The 12088-nt window shown below is 37.6% G+C and overlaps 1 protein-coding gene across 1 annotated transcript in view; it reads left to right on the top strand.

Moving 5' to 3' along the window:
* Positions 1–12088, top strand: part of THSD7A (thrombospondin type 1 domain containing 7A) — a 188985-nt gene that overhangs the window by 134276 nt on the left and 42621 nt on the right. The window contains exons 11-12 of the mRNA XM_063152161.1: positions 1012–1115; positions 10389–10583. Of these exons, the coding sequence (XP_063008231.1) occupies positions 1012–1115; positions 10389–10583 (299 nt within the window). The remainder of the gene's footprint in view (positions 1–1011; positions 1116–10388; positions 10584–12088) is intronic.

Genomic DNA, 12088 nt, shown 5'->3' with positions numbered 1-12088 from the left:
ACACCAGAGAAATAGAGATCAAGAACTTTTTATAGTCAGAATGAGAGCTGGAGTTTTGTCTTTTAAAATGCTGGCTGCTCCTCATCTCTTTAGTATCCTCAGTATCTGAGCTACATGATAATGTGCTGAGCATAAGAAAGAAAAGTTGCTAGAGAGTGGTAGATGGGGTCATTTATATTTCATGACACGAACTAATACTAAACACATGTTCCATATATTTCCTTTAGCATCTTTCTGACCTTTCTTTCTGTCACACAAGCTGCGACAGATGGACTCACATACTCAGCTGGCTTGTGCCTTAGTTGCTGTCCCAAAGAGGCAGGTTGCAATGAAACTCGGGGTGCAAAACCATTAAGATACTTTAAAACATGCAAACGGCTGATGGCTGGAGCTGTGGATTATTGTAGAGTTGTGACAACAAACAGACTTGGCTGGATTTGTTATATTTAAGGGCTGGGGTATTGTACAGCGCTAGCAGGGAACTTTGTAAAAGTTTCATAGCAGTTTATATTAATGATAGAATAATTTAAGCAGTGCAATATTGTATTTGTTATTGATGGGTTTTTGAAAAGTCTTTTTGTTTGTGTTTTATTTTTGATATGGTGGACCCATCGTGTTGGTTTTCTTAGCTGGCTCCACATTTGCAAGGTGTTGCCACTCAGCAACCCAAGATCCCAGGAATTTCCTGAGGCACCCTTGCAGTCACTCAAGCCCACTGTCCCAATACTTTCCTGCAGCTACCTTTCCTTTCTGTTTCTTATTTCTCCTTTTTTCTTTCTACCTTTGCTTCCTCCTTTCTTCCATGTGTTCTTAATGGTCTCATCCTAAAAGAAGAAAAAAATTTAAGAGAATAGGGATAAGTTTATGATATTGTTGTTTTGTGAATTTCCCGTTACCAATTAGTAAAAATAAACAACAGCTTATGGTGGTTTACAACACTATCTAGCACTTGTGCTGCCTGAAGTTTTATGGCTACAAGGTTTAGATGGATTTCTTCCCGTCTCATTTCAGGTGGAAGACACACAAATGGCGCAGGTGCCAGCTGGTACCATGGTACGTGCGCCAAGACAGTCCGGGAGCACAGGAGACTTGTGGACCTGGGCTACAAGCAAGAGGTTAGACCCTTTGTTTCTATCATTTATTCTCAGAAATCTATAGATGCACTGGTGTGGGAAATGCCTTACATTTTAGGCCTTGTAACCTAACATTAATTTAATCTATCTTTATGTGTGTCAGCAAAGGAAAACTCTGAAAGTGCTCAGGGCCATGTCTCAGTATGTTTGGAGTCTCTGCCAGCATGGAGATCCTACAGACTCTTCTGGCACTTGTTCCCTGATGCAATTTGTGTCTGTGACCCCTTATCCTTTCTCTGCACATCTCTGGGAGCATTTTGGCTATTTCTTCTCTATACTCTCAAATTAAAATAGTTACAGAGAGCAGTGGGAGCATGAGATTGAAGACTTTGCATTAACACTTTAGAATTCAGTGCCAGCCCATTTCTCCAGGTTGTGAAGGTCCTTTGAATGGCCATCCTTCCAGGTAGGTACTGACTGCTAAAACTGTCATTGTCCTCAAACTTGCTGAGCATGCTTTCTGTACAGGTTGTTAAAGAGACTAAACAGAACTGTGCCTGGAGTTAACCACTGAGGTGAAACAATCTTAACCAGCTGCTGGTTAGACTTCTAAACCACTGACCCTTTGAGCCCAATGATCCAGATATTTTTGCACCATTTCCATTATATAGCAAATAATTTTTTACATCCAAATCCAGCTTTACTGTCACCTGTCTTCATAGAGAATTTTGTGGCTTTAACAGAATTGTGTATGTGACTCTGTTAAATATAGCCAGGATAAGGGTTTTTTTAGACGCATTAAATACGTTCAATGGGAAAATAAATGCAGTTCCTATTTACTGTTATAGTAATCAAATTGCTTTGAACTACTGGTCAACCTTGAATTCCAGGAAGGCTTTTCTCCTTTGTTGTTTCTGAGTGCAAACTTGTATTTGTTAAAGCACTATTGGCTCAGCGGATTGTGCCATTGCCGAGGAAGGACATTGCTAACTGCAGAAGTGAAATGTTCAGGTCATTAACTTCCTTGCAGCATTAAAGGAGGTCATGGTGTACTTAAAAAGTTATGGAGTAAATCTTAAGCTAGTAGCTCCTACCACTTACTCAGAAAGTGTCACAGGAGATCAATTTAGAGCTTACCACAAAATGAAACCTTAAGGCATTGCCTGCTAATACAAAAGACTTCTGGCTGCGGTAATTATTTCAAAGGTCTATCACAATGGAATCTATTTCTAGCAGCTCTGGAGGATACATTCAGATTGCACACTGAGAAAATAAGATTTTTGTCTTTGATGGTAGGAATTCAAATAGTAAAAAGTGTTATCTTCTGTGCTTACATAGTAGTACCTAAATCCCTTGACTTTGTCTCAAAGTCAGTTAATAAAGACAGTCAGTTAATAATAGTGCATGCAGATTGGATTTTATTATTCTTTTGTGTCATGAGAGTTTCTTTATATTTTCTTAAATGTAATTCCAAACATGTACAGGGCACACATATATAGAGTAATACATGATTTTGAAATTAATGGCCATGTAGTTTTCAAATCTGTTAAAAGAGACCAGCAGAATTTCCCTTTGGTACTACACAGACTTCGATCTTGTGAAAGATGATGTATTCAAGCAGTAATCTTGTTCCCACAAGCAGATAAAATGCAAGTAGCTCTCCAGTGTAATGTGGTCAAGTGGTAGGATGAGTAATCCTTAATTAGGAACCCCTGGAGCAGCTAAGCCTGAAGAAAGCCGGTGTTTTTGATAGAATTCTGTGAATGTTTCTGAGATCAATTGTTAGAAAAGAAGATTTTTGTTTACTACTGCTTTTTGTCAGGTCTATCTCATATATAAATTCCATTGTAGAATTCACAGAGCAAATTATTCAAGTTGGAAAATGGAAGTTTATTTGCACCTCAGTCCAGATATCAAAATATGAATCTAAATGTTGTTTAGGCTGCTGCAGGGTTGAAAGTTATAGGCACTAAGGACAGAGGGGATTTTGGCCAATATTTTTTCCCGTTTATGTAAGTGATGTAAATTAACATATAATGTAAGTTTCCAACTCAAGTTTATTATGTATCATGTCTCAGTGTTGTAATACCTCACAATGTGTTGACCATATATTTTATACTGAGTAATGTAAATTGATAATCTGTGGCAGCTAAACACAGTAGTACAGCTTTTCCTCAGATTGACAGAGGTGAAATATTTTCCCTTTACAATGAATATGGCTTGGAAGTACAAGTTGAATTTTTGCACAAAAGTAAATTTCACTTTGGAAAACACACTTCTCTAATACTAGAGATTATCAGCTAATTCTTTTTATTCACACCTCAGAAAATTGCACTTTGACCATAAATAGTGTGTTTTATTTGATAATATAATTTATCTCCCACATAATTGATACCACATAGAGTATCAATTCCTTATCCCCTCTTGCCTTTCAAATTCTGCCATCAAAATAGCCATGTAAGAATTTTAAGTGGCACACATTTTTTTGTTTGGCCCCCTGCACAAGAGCTGATTTAATGTGAGGTGCTCACTGAAGGGAGGCTGACCTGAAAGCAAACATCTGCCTGACTGAGCTGTGCACTGGACAGTATTAGAGAGATTTCACCTGAAGGAAGACTCGAGAAGAAGTTTTATCTCCTCTCCCTGTTAATTCTTGGCTCCTTCTGCACACTTAGCTACTCCTAAATAAAATTTCCACAGGCTGTGGAAAACTTTGCATAATAATATGTCGCTAAAAAATTCTGTACTATATACAATTTCTTTAATATGTGATGTAGATATGGAAAAGACTGAGCTACTACTGTGCAATTCTTTTTAACCACTCCAAAATCACAATTTGCTAAACACTGAAATATGAAATCCATTTGGTGTAACATTCTGGTGCTGCATTTATGATTGCTACTGTAATACAGATATTTTGATCAGTACATTTAACTGTTTGTTGGTGAATTCTGTACAAATATTGACCATACTGTGAAAATTGTTGACACACCAGCTTTTTTTTTCCAGTTGAGAAAGAGTTCTGTTTCAAGTTTCAAGCTCATGCACGCAGAAATCACACATTGATCCATCTGTTTGTGCCAATTTGCTTTTGATGACAAAGCAAAATAGTAATCTTTTAGAAGTAATCTCTGCCATTTGGTTTCCCATGCACTGCTCTTTTATTTTGTGTTGATACTCAGTAGAGCAAGTAATTCCATTCTTCTTTGTGGAAAGAGTTCTGAGTTCCTCTTTTCCAATGCAAGGGGATGTTGCCATTGCTATCAGCTTGTCCTACTTCTGATCTGATTGCCCACATACAGACGCTGTAACACATAGATTATCAGCAAATGTGTTAAATGAGAAAGTATAGGAATGTACACCAGGGAAAAGGCACATCTGACCATGCATTCATTAGCAGTTTATTTTGAACAAAATAGTCTGCTACTGTTAATGTTTTAGTTAGAAAGATAATTAAATCTGAAGGAAAAACTAGAAGTTAGAAATCGTTAAAAATTACAGTTAGGAGTCTCTGAGTAACGAGAACATATGCATGCCTTGCTTTGTATCACAGTTCTACTATTTACTCTTCCATTCTTTTGATTTTTTTTATCACATTTCATCCTTCTTGGCTAAAGAGATACTTGGGCGAATCATAAAGTTTAGAATAGTGATTCATTGTTAAAGACAGCTTTGTTGCTATCTGTCTTGTATAATGGAGGTTTTGTTACAAATCATGTCAAGTTAAATGAATGTTGTAAAACTGTAATTTGGGTCAATGCAGAGAAAAGAGAATAAAAAAGCTTGGTGGTTTCTGGGTTTTGTTTTAAAAAAGATTTTCTCTAAAAGTATTTTTTTAAGTGTTTGTTAGCTATTCATGCAAATAATGGGCAAGCATTTATATCTAATCCTAAGTGGCATTTAATACTGAGTAGCAAATTCATTGCAGTAGTCATAAACTTTATTTGAAGAAGGCTGGTGGTCATGAAAATTGTATTGAATTCCTATGATGAATGAAAGTCTGAATTTGTACCACTGATAAAATGTCTTCTAAAAGTGGGAAAGCAGAGCAGGAGTGTATTACAGATCTGAGGAACTTAAGGCTTCTGTCTTTTGTTCAAAACCCTCAAGAGGAGATGACATGTGTGCATCAGCAAGGACTTTGAAATTTCCTTTTGACCCTACCCAACAAGAAAAGGAAAAACAGAGAAAAGCCATATTTGACTGCAACAAAATGTATGTTTATTTTCATAAGCTGTTTCTCAGCTAACAAGATTATTTGATTAGATGCATTGATGAGTCACCTGAAAACCAGGAGAGAAAGGCACAGTGGTGGCAAATACAAAATGCACCTTTCTCCTGACAAGAAAATGAAAATAAGACAACAATCACCAGCCAAAAACTAGATTAGAGAATAATTGCTTAATAAAACCAAGCTACTAAGTTTGAAATTGTGAACAACTTAGGCGAGCATGCATGATGTTATGCTTATCTCTTAAATCTGTGTTAGTCAATCTCAGCTTCAGTGACTTGTGAAGGAGCTTAGAAAGACAGCTAAAATCCCTTTTGCATTGTATAGGAAAACCTAAGGAAGTTAATAAAATTTGTTTTGCCAGTAGCTCCTGCAAGTGTAAGATAGGGCTTGTTGGGCTGCATCCCAATGGTAATGAAGAGGGCATGTAGCAGATGAGAAGCTCGAGTGCCCAAACTGCAATAACTGAATCACATCATGATGTGTATGGATGGGTGCACATGGTAAGGGCCATCCCAGTGACCCAAAAGAGATTGGCAGAAGGATGCACAGCCTGAAGTCCTTGCCACCATGAATCTTCCTCAGAGTCTTGTAGGAGGAATGGGATAAAAATTGTGATGTCAGCATATTCTGCAATAGCAAGAGGAAAGTTATTTGCAAATTTAAACAGAAGTTTAAGAGACCTGGCTGTCAGAGAAAATACCTGAGTAGCTGCATTATGTCACTGGGAATTGGCCTTTATTGAAGACCCGGTCTTGAGCTCTCACTGTTCTTCATTCACAGAGTGTTTGTAGTTATTTGAAAGAGGAATGGGAGGAAGCATCCCAGGATGGCCATGGGCACACAGAGAGGCCTTGCAGGCTTGTTAGAGCCGTGAGGAGGCTTGAAGGCAGAACCAGTGTTCAAAATCTCTTTTCTCACTCCACAGCTTAACAGGGACAGCAGCCTCTCTGTTCAGGCATCGCTTATGGAGGCAGTTATGGTGGGTGTTACATGCCCTTACTGAAAGCACAGGAAAGAAGTCAAAATCATGGAGTGCTGCTCTTCATGGAGCTATGAACTACTATTTTACTGTAGCCTTAACAGATGAGAGTGCTCTATTGCCTGGTTTGTGTTTTAGTCACTGCAACGTACAGTGATCAACTTCAGGAGTCATAAGTAAGAATTTGGACAACTGCTCAAAAGCAGTGTTTACATGAGAACATAACTTTTTATTCGCAAAAAAGAGCCACAATCTCCATACAACTTTATTTGGCAGAAATACATTGTTATTGTCTTTGGAACATAAAGAGCACTCAGTCTTGTATTTTCACAATATTAAGGGCATATACTCCTTAAGATACTTTGTGGTAGGAATATTTTGTCACACTGTGTCTAGTCCACTGTGTACCACAAAGAAAGAAATAAAATAGCTTAGACAATATGGATAGAAGGCATAAGAAAACTTAGTGTGCTGAAATAGTTCTTGTTTTCTAGAATTGGAAAAAATATTTTTGTTGTTAAAAATAGTTAGCAATTGAAAAAAATTATATCACAAATGTATTGTAAAAGAAAGGACAATAAAGAACCTTAATTTAAAAAGAAATTTTTAGATATAGGAGGCACTGAATCTCACACCTCAGTGAAATGTCAGTGAAGTATGCTAATGATGAAACACTGGAAAGATTTTTATATAAACTCACACATGACATGACTTGCTAAAATACAGACTCAGTGTTTCATTATGCCAACAAGAAATATATTAGCCTGTAGTCTCCTGTGGGTACTTGGTGGAAACAATGCTATCCAACAAAGTTTTAATTACATCAAAGTCCCTTGTCTATAAAATTTAGACTGCTATTTATTTCACACTTTTCTTCTGGGAGCTAATAGTTGTTAAATACTAGAACAATTTTATAAGTGAATGGTTTCTATGTTAAATTGGATTTTTCTGTTAGCTTGTTTTATGTTTTCACTTAATAATTACTATGTTTAATTCAGTAATGGAGGAACCATGCTCTTTCCACTTACTGCTAATGTCTGTAATAAATATAAGGTGGTTGTATAAGTAAAATAATTAGCCTGGTATGGTATAGCTTTATAGTAGCTGAAGACACTTCTCTGTATAGTGAGTAAATCATCGATCTCAGCAATCTCTTCTTAAACACCCATAGGCTTGATCAAAGAGAGAAGGGATGAGTTAGCCCAGGTTAGCTTGTGAGTGGAAAAAGGAACTTCTCTAACAGTGAGAGCATTTCAGATGTTAAGACTGTTAGCTGGCCAAAAGAGTGTATTAATGGAATGTATGCAGTTGGCAAAATCCCTGCTTCTAATAGTGGAAAAATACACATTTTTCATAAAGAGTATGAACCTTGATACCCAAATCTGGAAAATAACAATAGGAAAATGGGATATAGAGCAAATCACCCAAGTCTTACCAACTAGAAGTAGCTGAATAGTTATGGACAGGCACTGTGAAAATTAAGATTTGGGAATTGATTTAGTATGCCACGCTGTCCTCTAATTTGTATTGTTATTAAGGTGAAATATTTAGATCTTGAGAATGAAGTTTTCCTTCTTTGATTGCGATGGTACAACTGACAATTAATCTAGGAAAAAACCAAAGCTTCTCAGGGGAGCTTTTCACCTGAGTCTGCTGGATGTAAATTAGATGCATTAATATGAGTCTGAAAAAATTTATGACATAATGGGTATCTGCTCATGGAGTAATGTTTATAACTAGGAAAGAGGAGAGAATGAATATTGGTTTTAGAAAAAGTCAATTTAGCTAGAAAGAAAGATGTTCTTTGGTGGACAACATTTCTTATCCTATCCAAGAGCTAGATGGAGAGGGAGTATGTAAAATGAGAATTAAACTTTTGAAGAAAGTTAGTAAAGGATATTAATTAAATTAAAGTTATTAAAGGAAATTAATTAAAGGCTAGTTAGTTGACTGTCTTTTAGACATTGGCTAGGTATAGTTTTCACTGCTAAAAATGGTGGCCTGTATCTCCCTGAGAGTGCAGTGAAGATAAAGCAATTAGTTTTGCTAATGTGTGCATATAGCAAGGCCAAACTCAAGACAGAGGATTTAGGTTTGACCTCTGAAAATTTCCACATGGTAAAACTAGTCTGAACTGTGGTTTTACCTTAGAGATATTGATGTGTGATATTAGCAGAGAAGAGCATCTCACAAAAATCCAAAGCTATAGCCTAGGCTTCTATTGGAAGATCACACAAGTTTGACTTGTGGTTTTCTAAAACATTTGTGTGATCTTAGAATTCTGATAGTACAGATTTTCAATTTTTGGATATTTGATTTTTCTCACTGAAGCTCTTTAATTATATCTGAAAATAATATTTCCTCATGTAAACTACACAAATAGTAATAGGATTTGACAGAATAATTGTATTAGACAGTGTGCAGCTGGCCAGTCCCCCAGTAAGCACAACTTAATGCAGTACTGAGCCTATTACAAACAGTGCTGGCAGCCGTGCACCAAAGGGCAGTTAAGGATCAGGGAAGTTGTTTGCTCAGTATCTCAGGAAAAACACACCCCCCTCCCTCTCAGTGTTCTACAGTAGATGTGTGGCAAAAACAATTCCCTTGGGACCTTTGGGTATGTTTTAGTAGGGACATGGACTTGAAATGGAACACATGGGTCAGCAAGTTCAGCTTCCTAAGTCATCATGAGGCAGAAATTTAGTTTAGAACTGCCAGACTAAAAAGCCTTTTTAAGAAATCATAGCTCACTAGACCATTACAATTACCTTAAAAAATTAAAAAAAAAAATTCCCTTAGCTATGCTTCCTTTTTTTAACTCCAGGAGGAAATAGTTATAGAATCAAAGAATATCCTGAGTTGGAAGGGACCTGGGAGGATCATTGAAGTCCAACATCTGGCCCTGCACAGGACAGCCCCAAGAGTCACACCATATACCTGAGGGTGTTGTCCCAATGCTTTTTGAACTCTGTCAGGCTTGTGACCACTTCCCTGAGAAGCCTGTTTCAGCTCCCAACTGGGTGAAGAATTCTTTTCTAAAGTGTAAATTAACACCCCCTGACACAGCCTCAGCCATTCCCTCACATCCTTTCAGTGGTTGCCAGAGAGAAGAGCTGGGCACCTGCCCCTCTTCTTGCCCACTTATAGGCAGTTTTCTCTTTTATTTTGAAGTACTGCATTCATACTCCCCTTTTCTCCAAGAGTTGAACTTGATTTTTTTTTAAATTCATGCTAATAAAGCAATTATTGTCAGCACAATTGAAGAGCTATGTTTAAACTATGGAGTGTAATATAAAAAGCTACATTCCTTCATATGAATACAGAATATTTGGATGCAATGCTACTGCAACAATAGGTGACCCAAATTATTTTACAGTCGAGGTGCTGCATCTACTGCATGCTGTCAGATGCCAAGAAGCATAAATATAATTCTATTGTGTGAACAAACAACTAGAAGTTTCCTATCTTGTTACTGTATAATAAGTCTTATGATGTTTTGGGGAAGGACCTAAAGTTAGGTTTATTGAGCTTAGAATAGATAAGCAACCATGCTTAAAAAAACTTGAGAAACAGTTATAGAGCATTGTTGACTTTCATGAAGGGGTAGAGTGCCTCCTCAGCAAGTTTGCTGGTGAAACAAAACTGGGATGAGTGGTTATTACCCCAGAGAGCTGTGTAGCCCTTCAGAAGGATCTGGACAGTTGAGGGAGATGGGCAAAGAACTGTCTGAAATTCAACAAGGGCAAGTGCAGGGTCCAGCCCCATGCACCAGGACTGACCTCCTGGAAAGCTGCTCTGCCTGCAGGTCCTAGTGGACAAGGAGCTTTACATAAGCCAGCAATGCATTTATAATATTTACAGTTGTCTGTAGTTTTTTTGCCTGGTAAGTCCTGATAAATTATTTTTAACAAAATCTTAAGTGAGAAATTAGAAATGTATTCAATTCAAGGTAAAACTGGCATCAAATATTAAGCTGTTGTATAGGTATTTTGGGCTTTCAGTGTGATAGAATGATAGAATATTGTAGACTTTACGTAATTGAATAGCGACACTCCTTAAAAAAAAAAACGGTGAATTAGACTCCATCTCTTTTTGCTTCCAGCAATTACTTGTCGCAGACAAGATGGAGGACAAGCTGACATCAGTGAGTGCCTTAAGTACTCTGGCCCCCTACCACCCTTGACACAGACGTGCCAGATTCCCTGCCAAGACGACTGTCAGTTTACGAACTGGTCAAAATTTTCTCCCTGTAATGGGGACTGTGGAGGAGTCAGGACAAGGAAACGCACTCTTGTTGGTAAGAGTATCAAGCAAAATAATGCTGCTTTTATTTATTATCGATAATGTTTTGTTTAAAACCTGAGGACTTCAGAGGTTCCCTTTTGACAAGTGTTACAGTGGCAGAAAGCAGATCCAATTTCTTGCTCTGTATGCTACTGGTGGAACAATACCCAGGAGTAGAAACTTGTGCCATATGTCAGAGGCTCTTGATATGGGTAAGTGGCTAGAGAGATGAGAAGATGGGAGAGCATAGAAGAATACTTTTTCCCCCTAAATATAGTGCACATAATAGGGGTTTTTTTTGTTATGTTGAGGTTTTTTGTGTTGTTTTTTTTTTTTCTTTGTGGGTTCTTTTTGTCAGAAAAGTCAGCAATCATCTCACTTTAACAGGATCAGATGTTAACACGCTTGCCTTCCTCTTCCCACATCTGGTCTCAGCTAAAGCAGGCTTCCTTCTCTCATGGTGTTCTTTGGTGCATTTAGAGCCACTATGGCAGCTGAGTGTGTTTCAGCATTTTGTTATAAACCACCATTTTCAGCCTTAAGCTTTGGCTTACCTCTTTTGAACTTAGCTGCAGTCTTGAATGTCAGATTAAGCCAGTCCTTATGATTAAGCCAGTCCTTTCTCTGGCTGAATATTTCCCAGTTCTTTCTTTCGCCATTTTTCATCGTCTGCATACAGCACCACAGACCCCATAAGGCAATGGCTTGCTTTTTGCCTTATTTCTTGAGATAAGTAATAATGCTCCTTTTTTTGTGTCCCAAGAAGGCTCTTTAAGTTTTATTTAGCAGAATAAAAAGATTTATCAGTGATGCCCTTGCACAGACTTGTCCTAGTCTGGACACTGTTCCACTTTCAAACATTTTTTTCTTCAACTTCTTTTTAGTCTATTGTTTGTTGGTTTTGGTTTTTTTTTAAATTATTTTTTCTTCTGCATGAAGTGAAAAAAAAATTGCCCTGCTTCTAAATTATAATTGAAACCTCAAGAGTGAGGCTTGGCCTCTGTCACAGCACTCTTTGCCAATTAGTCTGTATTGTCTGTGGTGCAGGAAAGCTGGCTAAGGGGGGTGCCCATTAGCAGGCTCAGAAAGAATGTGATAGGATCCAAACCCTATCCCTGTCTCCATCCCCCTGTAAATCAGAAGACCAGTGGAAAATGAATAATTCATGATCTTCAAGAAGCCTCACTGTGACTGTCTAGTAATTCCGGTAAGCTTTATGTCAGGTTTGCTTCCACAAGGGAAAAAATGAACAAAACTGACTAACAGTGTTTTTCCTTATTTTAAAAACAGAGCAAGAAAGTGCACATTCTTCCTACCACAATATTAACACTTTGTGATACTTCCTGTCCTCATTTAAGTTACCCCTTCAAACTTGACAACTCTGTGATGTGTGCTGTGGTGTATTCTCTGTGGCCATGTGTTACCCAGACTTGGAATAAATTCATAATTATTCTTGGTAAATACTTCCAGAGGAGCAGCATACATTTTGTGTTGTCGAAAGAATGAGAAACTTTTCTC

Source organism: Melospiza melodia, chromosome 1, assembly GCF_035770615.1.
Source record: "Melospiza melodia melodia isolate bMelMel2 chromosome 1, bMelMel2.pri, whole genome shotgun sequence".
NCBI classification, from domain to species: domain Eukaryota; kingdom Metazoa; phylum Chordata; class Aves; order Passeriformes; family Passerellidae; genus Melospiza; species Melospiza melodia.
This window is presented reverse-complemented; position numbering and strand designations above follow the sequence as displayed.